At 35.4% G+C, this 13601-nt stretch overlaps 1 protein-coding gene across 1 annotated transcript in view; it reads left to right on the forward strand.

Moving 5' to 3' along the window:
* The window catches only part of ADAMTS19 (ADAM metallopeptidase with thrombospondin type 1 motif 19), a 282978-nt gene that overhangs the window by 266197 nt on the left and 3180 nt on the right, over window positions 1-13601 (forward strand). Inside the window, exon 22 of the mRNA XM_007459995.1 lies at window positions 12464-12641. Coding sequence (XP_007460057.1) covers window positions 12464-12641 — 178 coding nt within the window. The remainder of the gene's footprint in view (window positions 1-12463; window positions 12642-13601) is intronic.

The following is a 13601-nucleotide window of genomic DNA, read 5'->3' on the forward strand; positions in this document are numbered from 1 at the left end:
TAAGAAAATTTCTCCAAGAACTACTATTAAGTATGTAAATATTATGCAGAAGAGTTATATGGTGTGAACTATATTTACATATATTCTTTTTATACATATTAAAATTTTTCTGCACAGATATACAAAGAACAGTTTATCTGAATGACATTGAAGGAAAGGAACTTCTATGCTTATAATTCTACCATATCCATATATAACTTTTTTTTTTTTTTTTTTTTTTTTTTTTTTGCGCTATGCGGGCCTCTCACTGTTGTGGCCTCTCCCATTGCGGAGCACAGGCTCCGGACGCGCAGGCTCAGCGGCCATGGCTCACGGGCCCAGCCGCTCGGCGGCATGTGGGATCTTCCCGGACCGGGGCACGAACCCGTGTCCCCTGCATCGGCAGGCAGACTCTCAACCACTGCGCCACCAGGGAAGCCCCATATATAACTTTTAATTTTATAAACTGGTTAATAGTTTTTGTCTGAAATTAAAAGAAATCTCTTACTTTCTTCATACTTACATTTTTCAGGCTACAGTATCAACAGTGATTGATGTCATGGATATAGAGAGATGCTACAAGAATATTATAGAATTTTTAGGAAGGGGAGAGGATTTGATAAGTTAGGTAATTGGTGAGATAACTCAGTGTATGGAGTCAGACAGCCCTGAGTTTAAATTCTGAATTTTCTGTTCAGTTAAGTTACTGATTCCAAATGAAATAATTTATGAAAAATCATTAGCAAAGGGTCAGATACATAGTAACTAAATAAATGCTGACTATTCGTATTGTAGTATCAGTAGAGATGGGGAAAATGGTCGGCTTTGAGAAATTTGTTATGAGGTTAAAATGAACAGGAATGGGGTTGATTTTCTGTGGAGAGGTGAGAAGGAGGGAGGTGTTCGTGTGTTTAAGAGGAATCCCACGTTAGCTTTCTGGTCTGAAGAACTTGTATGGGTAATGGTTCTGTAATATGAGATGGGGAAGCCTAGAGATGAATCAAGTTGGAGGGGAAGGTTTATGAATTCTATTTTGGACTGTTTCACATGCCCATAAAAGAATTAAATACTGGTGTCTAGTAGGTAGGTCAGAGGAGAGGAATGGGATGGAAATATACATTTTATAATCATCAACATTTAGGCAGTGTTTAAATTTTAAAGTATAAGCGTGCCCGAGAAGGGAGTATAGATGGAGAAGAAAAGATGCAGCCCTGAGAAACTCCCAGCTTTAAAGGCTTGTGAGAAAAGAAGCAACTGCTAGCAAAAAGGACCCAAAAAAGGGTTATTCAGAGAAACAGGAGGAAAAGTCGTGAGAAACAAGAGAAGAAAGTATGCTTAAGAATGTTCAATGAAATGGAAACTCAGAAGGAGTTGAGGGGAGCCTATTTCTTTATTCTCAAATGTCAGCTGCTATAGGACTGTGCCGGTAGCATTCCTCATTTTATTTCCTCAAACCATATCCCACTCCCAATTTCCTTTTTCTTGAAAAATGTTAATACCATCTTCCCAGATTCCTAAGTAGAAGCTATCCTTGGCACTTTTTCTTCTATACACAGGTAGTGTTTTGCCTGGGTTGCTCTTCACTCCCAATATAATACTACAGTCCTTCTTATATTTTCACCAGGACTAGAGTAACAATATCTAATGTGCTTCCTTACCCCCGTATAGGGGGATGGCTTCACCACTCTATCCTATAGTTCACACAATTTCAGAGAATTTTCATTGGCTATACTGTCAACTACCAGATACTCACCCTGGCATTCAAAGCTTTCTGTATTCTGATCTTAACCTACCTTTTGAGAATTGTCTCATTATTCTCATTAATTCAGTATCTCCACTAAGCTCAGGCCTGAGCAGTTTGTACTTCTACAATCTCCATGTCTTTGTTTAGACACTTCTTTTTGCCTAGAATGTGTTTTTTTACAACCATCCAAGTCCTTTGAGGGCCAGCTCAAGTACCTAATTTCCCCAATAAATGACAGAATCTGTCTGCACTTATTGACTACATTAATTTCTCTCAATTACTTATTGCCTTATATTTTTGCTGTTTCGTTAAGATTGTCTTAATCCTTTTACCCTTCTCACTCCTCTGTCTGAGTGACCAGACCATTGCATGACATGCGGTGATATTTATTGAACAAATGACTGCTTAAACTTCTTTAACAAGTAAGCAAAAATGTATGTTACATGTAAGCATTGTACTTCTTTTCTTGTGGCCCATTTTATTTTTCTGACTCTGGTTCTATAACAACTACAATGTTTCATATAATTTACCACAAAAAATTAGTAACTACCTTATCTTTCTCCAGGAAAATTAAGGTAATTGATATAATTTTATGTAAACATATGACTCCCTTGACCTTTTCCTGTATGGTATATCAAGCTACTTAAAAATGTGATTTTGTTTTAAAAAGTAAATCCACCCTTATTTGAGTAACATGCTATTTAAGCCTAAAGGATGCTTAAGATTGAGGTTCAAGGAAGCTGGCAGACTTCTTTTGCATTTTCTGGAATTCATTTGGCTGGAATACCTGACAGGTTAGAGAGCAGTTATCTAACCTAGAAGAAAAGCAGCAGATGGAAGCAAAGCACACTTAAGAATTTTCTCTGTGAACTAGCAAATACTTGGTTTATTTCAGGTTGGAATAAGTTAAAAGTAGCTATATAATGCTCTCTGTGCTGTTTTAAATCAAGAGTTTATTTATTAAAAGCAAAACAAAAACACACACTTCTCTAACATGGCCACAGAAGGATCTAATCCATTTCTGACATAGAATTGTTGGACTAGACCTGGAAAGTATCTTATTTGAAAAGGAAATTCAATCACTGTCTTTCCAAACAGTGTCCCTGGTGGGAAGATGTTTCACTGGGATGATAGTGATAAAATAGAAATGTCTTGATAGTCTTTTTTCACCTCTGTAACATCCTATGATTCATAGGCTCAGCACTGACAGAATTGCACATGTGCCCAAAACTTTGTGTTTAATTGCTTCTTAATGCAAAGCATCTTTTTTTTATTCCATCTTTGTGGTGATCAGTGTGTACTTTGATATAAAAAATGATTGGGGGGATTATTATGACCTTTCATAACGTATTCAGTTCTCTGCTAATCATTCATAAGCACTCTGCTTGATTTTTGCCACACACATTTCCTTGATTTGCAGTAACTATATGCAAACATTTTCATTAAAGGGACAAAAATAGTTTGAACTGTAGAACCAAACAAATATTTAACTAAAGACATATGCAAAAAATCCTCAATGTCTGACCTCTAGGAATAGATTCAATTCCAAATACCCATGTGTTAAATTAAGCAGATGAACTACTTTAAAAAGATGCTGCAACCCTGACCAAAACAAACAGCAAATCTTACAAAACAAAGCTAACTTTTGTTCCTTAGTATGCTTGTTTCACACTCACTTTATTAAAAAGTTTAAAGATGGAACTGCCAAACATATACATAAATGAATAGGAATGCTGTGCTAATAATTTCCAGTAGAAATCATCATTTAGTTCCCTTATGAGGTCCACTCTCCACTGTGAATGCTACTTCACTCTTGTTAAACCACTTTGGAATAATCCATTTATTCCCAAAGACAAATTATCCAAGTCAATGCTGTTAACCTTGTTATAGATTGGCACTTATCATTACGAATTATATCAGGTTCTAGAAGACTGTCTATTATATTGGTTAAAAAAAATTGAACTCTGTCTGCCAGTGACAATTTTCTCTTAATTTAGGAATTCCTATTTCTCACAGAGGCCAGCTGGAAATGTGTAAAGCATTACAGAGCCTTCCTTAGCTGTTGGCCTGGAGAATACACATTCTCTCCAAAATATATATCTTTGGCACAGCCTAGAAGGAAGGAATCTTGGGTAATCTCTGTCCTGGCCAACTGTGAGAACTATTATTTTTAACCCCTAAATACACTGAAATTTGGGGGTTTTTTTTCAAGGAATTTAAAAGCAAACTAGTTTAGTTATGTTTGTTATCCAGTAAAACTCCAAATAAATACTGTACAGTAGTATTTTTACTTTCAGGCTTTCTGCCTCTTTGGTATAATGTTTAAGAGGACATTTTACAGGATTTAAGCTTGAAGAGTTTTACAATTTAACTTTAGAGTTTAATATGTACAGATAGATAATTCCATAAACTCACTGCCAAACTAGTTGATTATTTAACCTAAGTGTACACATTTACTTATACCATAGTGTCCCAATTGGTTCCCAAACCTGGGTTACCTAAATATTCCGAGTAACTAACTAGCACCAAACAGTGTCTATCTGACTATTCTGAAGTCCTGAAAGGAAAGGTAGAAACATATTTAACCAGTGATTTTAAGATTTGGCATTTTACCATAGGATCCCAATACCTAAGACTAGATGTGGAAGTCTTTTGTAGCTCCATGCTGAAAATCACATATGCAGAATAGATCTACTTGATCTCAGAACCCATGGAGCACAGAAGCAGTGCAAGAATCAGAGATCAGTGGAAATAATTAGTGTCTCTTCTCTAAATAGGAGAGTAGTTAAGAGATATTTATGGATATCCCATTTTTAAAGGGTTCTTAAGTGAAATTAAGTTGTCCAGAAGTACATACGTTGCTTCTTGGACAAAAAGACAACAGTGTTCTTTGGTGAATTTGACAGAGACATGATACCACGTAGATTATATCATGAGCCCTTGTGGATATTCCTACATGATTCATGAATTTTCAGTGACAGGAAGACAATTTTGCACTTTACAAAAGTGGATTCAAGTGGTACTATGGATGAGCTTTGAGAACCTCCTAAAATCGTGTTCACTATTTTTGTCCCTCATTTTGGCACTTTATAAACTTATAGATAGCTATTTATTGGTGCCTGTGCAGCCTTTTTTCTTTGAATTAAACATGTTTTACCCATGTCAATGTATTACAGAGCATGTTTGCTATTATTCACTAGTATTTAGTGGATTTATGCCTCTAAGCATTGTGGTATTCATGGAAACTTTGGGGAATAATACATGTAGATTATTTTTAAAAGATACATATTCTTGATAAACATATTCAAATCTGTCATGAAATGAATATTTCTATATAATATAATGAAAATGTAGTAACAGAATACACTCGTCCCTTATATGTTTATATGATCCATCAAAAATGTATTTATACCATTGTTCTATTTAAGACCTAATTATCCTCAATGCATCAGATTAGACTTGAAAACTTAAAGAGTTTCATCAGGCCACAGTTATTTTATAGCACACACTCACTGCCTTTGAACATAATGGAATTATAACATCAATAAAATGTCTCAAGATAAATGGCCTTTCCTTGAACACCTAGTATAAGGTGTTTACATATTTTTCCAAGTATTAAACCAAGATCTTAGCAACACTGTCTATTAATGCCATAAGTAATACTGTCAGGTGTGAAATTTCCATGTTCAGTTTCTTACTGCAGTTTGCTTTTTGGGCAGTGCCTCACCACTCATCGATCCTTTGTGGTGGAAGAAAGGATTCCACATCTTGGCTTGTCCATGAGATGGACTTTACAGCCATTCAGAGTTCATTTCATTCCTTTGTTTCTATGACAATGCCTCAGTTGCGAATTTGTTAAGAATTTTTTGAGTGTAGTTTTTTTTCCTACATTTTTTTCTATGTCCCTCATTTGTTCACATTTAGGCCAGTCCACAAGTTTGCCAAATCATTCTAGCATCTTAACCTGCCTTTACCAGTACTGGCAAACCCTGCCCACTCAGAGCTATCACTACCTTAGTAAATATAACTTTCCAAGAGTTCACATCTATATATATCACCAGATCCTCCTTGGCCATTTTTAGAATATTATAAGCATCTGAGTTAGGTAAACGTCTACTGTACCCTTCCACCAGCTTGGGCATTGCTTATTTTTCCCCAGAGATTTCCCTTTCAGTTAGTTTATTTAGATGAAATTTTCTTAGGTAAAATAAAGCAAGTCAGGTCTTACTGTGTGGTGTAAGAATGACAAAAAGGAAGTTTTAGATAATGGGAATAGTTATAAGGTTATATAATATATATATATATCTCATTTTAAAAGAGCATAAAGCCTTCTTCTTGCTAATTTGCTACCATTTGTATTCATGGTTCTCATTTACTAAACTATTTCTCTAATCATTTTAATAGTCCAAACTGTTTGAATTATTGAGGAAGTTTCCTTTATCATGTTTAGTGTTTGACATGCAAACTTTAAGGTTGACATAATTTAATACAATCTTAGAAATTGTCACTAATGTCCCAGGTCAAGAAAGGGTTTATTCCATTATAAGAGAAATATATCACGATATTATCTAAAGATAATTATAATACTCATATACTCAAGTGCAAGGGAGGTCATAATTTTCTCAGGTAGATTGAAATGATGAATGTCACTAAGTCAAACAGATTTTATTTTCAGAGCCTTTGGGGCTCATTTTTTGGTGGGAAAGAGGGATTACCAACATCAGTTTTTCTTGTGCCTTGCTGCTTAAGTTTGTTCTAAAGATTACTATTTCCCTTTTTACTGTAGTAAGCCTGGTACTACATCAAGATTGCGTTTCCTGTTCAGAATTAAAGGCTTCTAGTTCATGGAATTGGTTTGTGAGGTGCTTAGTTTCAAAGGTCCTTCAGGGCAATATTAAAACTGTTTAGGGAACAGACTATTTGTCAGACAGTACAGGTCTCTCTTATTAAAATACTTTAGTCAGGAAATTTTCCTTGTAAAAGATCAATGGCAAGTTATCTGGTGCACCCTATGTTTTTTTTTTACCAGTTGCTGGCAAATTGATGTTAACATTTTAGCATTTGGTCCTTTAGTGGAGGTCTATAGTGCTGCTGTGTTTCAAGTATTTTTTAACTTAGTACATATGTGAAGAGCAAGGTTTAAAATGTATTAGAAAAAAGACAGAAGGGAAGAAGGAAGGGAGGGCGGGAGGACTGGAGGAAGGAAGGAAGGAAGAGAGGGAGGGAGGAAGGGGAGAGAAAGCCATTGAACTTGATCCAAGATCTGTAGAGACACAGTGGAAAGAACATTGTATTGGAATCCAAAGATGTGCATTTGTTTCTCCTTCATATGGAGCAAGTCTTTATCACCTTCTCCATGAGTCCTTCCCTGATCATCCCATATGAATTGCTAAACCCCATACCCCCAATTTTCCCAGTCCTCCTTCCCAGCTTTAATTTTTTCCATAGCACTTGTCAATATCTAATATACAATGTTTTTTAATTCTTGACCTTCTTGCTCTCCAGTATTACAGTGTAAACTCCTTGAAGGCACATATTTTGTCTATTTTGTTTACTATCACTTCCCTGTATCCAGAACAGTATTTGGTACATTGTAGAGTTTCGGTAAATATTTGTTGAATAAATGAATGAAATAATCTCTGTGAGCCTTACTCTTGCCATCTGTAAAATTATTAGGATTATGAGGAAGATTAACCAAGACATTATGTGTAAAAGCATATTAGATTGTGCCTGGAATATAATAGGTATTTCCTGTGTCCATTCATTTGTGTTTATCACGTAATATATAGATCTATCAGTAAGTTGTCTAGATAGTGTGACAGCATGTCCCAGATTAGCCAGGACAGTCCCCTTTTATGCCCATAGTCTAGGAATAATTATCAGCAACTTAATTCACAAGTACCCTGATTTGGACGATAAATTCTATGATCACTCTATCTAAAGATAAAGCAGGCTTGTGAATTGTCCTTAGGGCGAAAGAGTTTATCTCATACCACATAGCCTGAGTTATAGTAAAGCAAAACCAAAAAGGCCTTCTAATTCGTTAGTTTTAGGTTAAGAATGAGATATGGGGATAAGAGGTTATTTGGCAGGATAGGGAAAAAGAGAAGATTTTTAACTGTTAACATAAAGAGAAATATTAGCAATCTTCTAGTATCAAGTAATGTGTAAGTGTCCAGTCTTTGAATTTAGTACATGTGGGTTCAAACTCCAATACCACCACTTCTTAGCTATAAAACTGTGGGCACTTTGTTTCACTTAGTTGAGCCTCTATTTTCTCATCTGTGTAAAAGGAATAATAATAGTACTCATTGGCTTCATATGAGATGTTAAAATAAATGTAACCTCTAACACAGTACCTGGCATATAATAAATACTAAGTAAGTGCTAACTACTATTAGTATTGTATGGAGTGAAAGCTTTCAGAAGTAATATTATTGGTTCCCTTTGATCCTAAAGCAACAAACTGGTTCCATAGTACAACTGATTATTTAAAATATTAAATACTTGGCTAAGAATGGGTGAAATTGCCCAGCTTCCACAATGTTTCATAATCTAACTCCATCTGTTTTAGATCATTGCGTTTTGTCGTAAAGTTTATTGAATAAAGTACCAGCCCCATAGTATTAATAATTTCTGCTGCTTTTAGCTTCTGCACAGGATCCTGAACATGATGGGTGATCAGTAAATACTTGAAAAGCCAATAAATGATTGAATATTCTGAAACGTTCAAAAAACTATAATTTTGAGACTTCATTTAATAGACGCCTATCATACCATTGTTGGGTAGCATAGTGAATAATTAGATAATGAAATTAGCATCTTTACTTTTATGCAGTGTCACCACTTAAAAATTGCCTGACTATGGGCTTCCCTGGTGGCGCAGTGGTTGAGAGTCCGCCTGCCAATGCAGGGGACACAGGTTCGTGCCCCGGTCCGGGAAGATCCCACATGCCGCAGAGCGGCTGGGCCCGTGAGCCGTGGCCGCTGAGCCTGCACGTCCGGAGCCTGTGCTCTCCAATGGGAGAGGCTACAACAGTGAGAGGCCCGTGTACTACAAAAAAAAAAAAGGCCTGACTACAGTAACTTTTAATAATAAGTTATTTGGAATTTTCCCTTTTGTAGTAGTTTAGACTTGAAAGTGTAGCTATGATCTACTACAATGCATTGCTTTACAAAAAGGAAAACCAAGTCCCAGGTATGTTAGGTTCTAGAGATAGGATTAGAGCCCAGGTCTCCTCATTTCAAGCCAGAATTATTTTGACTTTTTCCTTTAATGTCTGTCTGTCTTTAATCATAGTGATGTGATTTGAGAAATATCCAATTATTTAGAGGTATCTTCCATAATAAAATAAGGAATAGTTTAGAAGATACTTTTGGGATTTCAATTGTTCCATTTCAAATATCTGTTTATTTTTCACACATTTGTAATAAAATTTTTACCACTGTGTATTTTATAAAGAACATAATTACTAGTAAAAGCTTGATATTTTTATTATTAAAGTATTCTAATGAAAATTAGATTCTAAGGCTATTAGACTAATTTCATAATAAAGCTTATTCCATTAGTTTCAAAGGCAGGAATGGTACCATTTTAATTAAATGATTTTTTTCTGTTAATTTAAAAAAAATTTTATGGAAGGCACTCTTCAGCCATTATCTGCTAAAATTATGTACTCTGAGTTATCGTGTAGCTATAGTTACTTTGTAATCCTGAAAAATGACGTCACTTTGGTCAACACATGTCCTTTGGAGTTGATATAAGATTAGCTGAAAGTATTGAGAATACTCTGTGACTGATTACTAGGCTTCTTTGACATATGATTGAGAACTTTCTCTATTGCATCAGAATGAGTTCATCTACTATAAAACTCGCATTGTTCTTTTTGTTTCTCAGATATTGTGATTACTTCCAAGGTCTCCCAAAATTTTAGGAGTAGATACTAGAATATTTTTCCACATAAGCTTAACCCCTTAAAAGTTTTTAGTTTAACTGTTTTGAATTTTCCTGAAAATATTTCTAAGAAGCATGGTGTCTATATTTAAATACTTATATCCATTCTATTGAGTGATACTAAGATACATACTTCCAAGGGGGAAAGACCATGTCAAACAGTTACTCCTCTTACAATACTTTTTAAGTTATAATAAAGCTTAAACTGAACTGGAAACATTTAGATCCTACAGAAGTTAACAAGAAAAAAAAATCAGATTTAAAGGCATGTAATATCCCAGTTGTTTACGCTGTTTACATAAAGCTAAGAATTCATCAGATACAAGGAGGGTTATAGGCAGAAGTATTTACAGAATAAAATTTAGAAAGATCAGTCATCTGTAAAGTAGATGCATGTTAATAGCATGCACATAAAATTGTATTATTCTTAGTAATCTATTTTCATACCTGATATGTAGGTTTTAGTACTGAAAGTGATATGACAGTGAGCCTAATTTCAAGAGATTTACCAAGAGACAAACTAGATACATGAAAAGATACTAATCAAAGATAAAAAGTAATACACACTGGCCTACATTAAATGCAGAACACATGCTATTGACCAGTAGCTTCCAAATTCAGGCTGTGCAGCAGAATCACCTAGATACTTTTTTTTTTTAATGTATATTCCCTTTAGACTCAATCTGTTTCCTGACTTAGAAATTCTAGGCCTTAAAATCTATAGTGAAAAATTTTTTTTCTCCAAGTGATTCTAAGGGGTAGCTTCAGATGGATGAATATATGGTTTTGAAGCATAAATATGCATAAGTAGTTGGGATAATTGTGGACCACTTCATGGAAGTAGTGGATTTGAGATTGTGTTTTGAAAAGAGGCTAGGCACTGTTGTAACTGTGAGAGTAGAAAGTGCCTGGGCATGATTAGTGTTTTATAGAGCAAATGATCCCTAAAGCAGAGAGGTGGAAAATTGTTTGAGGAGCTAGATAAATGCCAGCCTGGAGATTTGGGGATACTGGGCTTTATCTCTTAGACAATGGGGAACTCAATAACTAAAGTTTTTTCCAAGGAGATTTTATATATATATAAAGCAATTTTAAAAGAATACATATTCTGTGTCAATATTTGGGATTGACTGGAAGGCTGGAAACTAAAGACAAAGTGAACAGGAGCAGACAGATTTGAGGTATCAAGGGTTTGTGTAGAATGCTTCTTGTGCTAATGAAAAGAAGAGCAGGGGAACCAAGATGATAGTAAAGGAAGAACTGAAAATTCTTACAAAGAAAGTACAATCCTAACAATGACTTGGTCAGATACAAAGGGGAACAAACATTACAAACCTTGTGCCTGCATATCTAAAAGGTGACAATCAGAAAGTATTTACCAATTTTCAAATAGAATACACCGAGATCATCTCTGTAAATAGTTCTAAGTTTTTTAGAACTGTTTAGCCAGATATGGCTAAATCTTTACCACATAGAAAATAGTATAACTAGTAAATAAATTACTATTTTCAGAAACACAAGAACATTCCCTCTCCCACATGTAATTTTGATACCATAAAATAATTGTATTTTCTCATTCAACTCAACATCAGTTCATTTGTGTAACAAATTAAATCTAGTGATATATATGGACCCAAGAGACTTCTTTAATAAACAAACATTGTAAGTTAAATATGCTCCCTGAAATATCTTACAAATGAAGACAAACTACATTTAGCTGAAATACAAGGAATCCATTAAAAGGGTACTTATTAGAAAAATACATATTATCAAATATTATTTGCACAATTTTGGATGTCATGTAATCTGCGAAGTCATAGCAGTTATTTCAATAACACATCAGGTTGATAAGTCATGTTGATATTCTTTTTTTTTAATAAATTCATTTGTTTTATGTATTTATTTTTGGCTGAGTTGGGTCTGTTACTGAGCACAGGCTTTCTCTATTTGCAGCGAGCGGGGGCTACTGTTCATTGCGGTGCGCAGGCTTCTCATTGTGGTGGCTTCTCTTGTTGCAGAGCACGGGCTCTAGGCGCACGGGCCTCAGCGGTTGTGGCACATGGGCTCTAGAGCGCAGGCTCAGTAGTTGTGGCACACGGGCTTAGTTGCTCCACGGCCCACGGCGTGTGGGATCTTCCCGGACCAGGGCTTGAACCCGTGTCCCCTGAATTGGCAGGCAGATTCTTAACCACTGTGCCACCAGGGAAGCCCCCAGCCATGTTGATATTCTTTTTTTTTTTTTTATGTTGATATTCTTAATAAACATTTTAAGGCCAGAGCAAATGGAGTGGATGGGTACATTGAAAGGCTGTAACGAGGATCTGGCTCCACAGTTGGACATATCTAACTCTCGAGCATCAATGACTAAATTAAAGAGCAGTGAGTCAATTATTTGTTGCAAACTAGATATTAAAACTTTAAAAACTGTCCGCCCAAGTTCATTACTTACTGGTATCACCCACTCTCTTTCCCAAGTCACTCTCCAACTTTTTTTTTTTAATCTTATTGAAGTATAGTTGATTTACAATATTGTGTTAGTTTCTGCTGTAAATTTTTTTAATCGCCTATGTCCTCCTTTGTCCAAAGCTCTGCCTTAGGTCAGCTAGATATTCTGAACAGCACTGTTCCCAAGTTATGAGCAACAACATTTCTGACCCATGTTTTACATTAACCCTGGATGTTGTGGCTCGTGTTCAGTTTTAGCAAATATAAGGAGAAGGTGGCTTACAGCCTAGAAAAAGGAAACAACAAAAAGAACATTTAACAAAACCTTGTATCTCTCCTAGTGCTCAATTACCTGTGGCAAAGGAATGCAGTCCCGTGTTATTCAGTGCATGCATAAGATCACAGGAAGACATGGAAATGAATGTTTTTCTTCAGAAAAACCTGCAGCATACAGGCCATGCCACCTTCAGCCCTGCAATGAGAAGATTAATGTAAATACTATAACGTCACCCAGGCTGGGTAAGCAGACCAAAAAGGGGATGATTTTGAGAAACATGGAAATGATCATGGCTTCTTCTATTTTGCATAACACTTTAAAGCTTAGTTATCAATCTATACTAATTAGTTTGGTTCTGACTAAATTGGATCTATTCAACTATAGTTTAGTCCAGATGATCATGTGGGTAAAAAATCCTAAAGACTAAACTATTTTCATTCCTGAGCTGTCTACTCAGGTCCAGGCCCTGGAAATATGAATGCCATACCACCCAAGGTCATCCTATAAAGGGTTGAAGGATGTAACCATATTTTTGGTTCTGACCGGTCCCATGGCAGAACCCTCAATTAAGGTAATGTCTATGGAAAGGTGTAGTGTACACCTTGGACCTCTTCATTGTTAATAGCCTTCCTTGTGATCCTGGGTACAAATTATCCTTTGGAGAGACAAAGAACAAAAAAATCACTTTCAAGGAGAACGGATGCATGTATCTACACCCCTGAACAAGAAGTACCATTTTTTTCATCTTTAAGGACATAATGTTAAATAAAAATAAATAGTAGTAACATTGATTTACATAGTTTTTATGTTATAAAATGCTTTCACATATATTCTCAATTCCTGCTATTTAATCTAATACATCATCAAGAAGTAGAGTATGTATTTTAAGTATATATATCCTGCATTTGAATAACAAATATTCATGAATGAATTAGCCTTTATTTTTGTGGCAGTTAGTGGCTTTTAATAGCACTGCTGCCTGGATGTCACTGGGTTAATATATGTTTAACACCTTCAGTTGTTTTTTTTTAATTAATTTTTATTAGAGTATAGTTGATTTACAATGTTGTGTTAGTTTCTGCTGTACAGCAAAGTGAATCAGTTATATATATACATATATCCACTCTTTTTTAGATTCTTTTCCCAGATCGGTCATTACAGAGTATTGAGCAGAGGTCCCTGTGCTATACAGTAGGTCCTTA

The sequence above is a fragment of the Lipotes vexillifer genome, unplaced genomic scaffold, assembly GCF_000442215.2.
Source record: "Lipotes vexillifer unplaced genomic scaffold, Lipotes_vexillifer_v1.1 scaffold44, whole genome shotgun sequence".
NCBI lineage: Eukaryota > Metazoa > Chordata > Mammalia > Artiodactyla > Lipotidae > Lipotes > Lipotes vexillifer.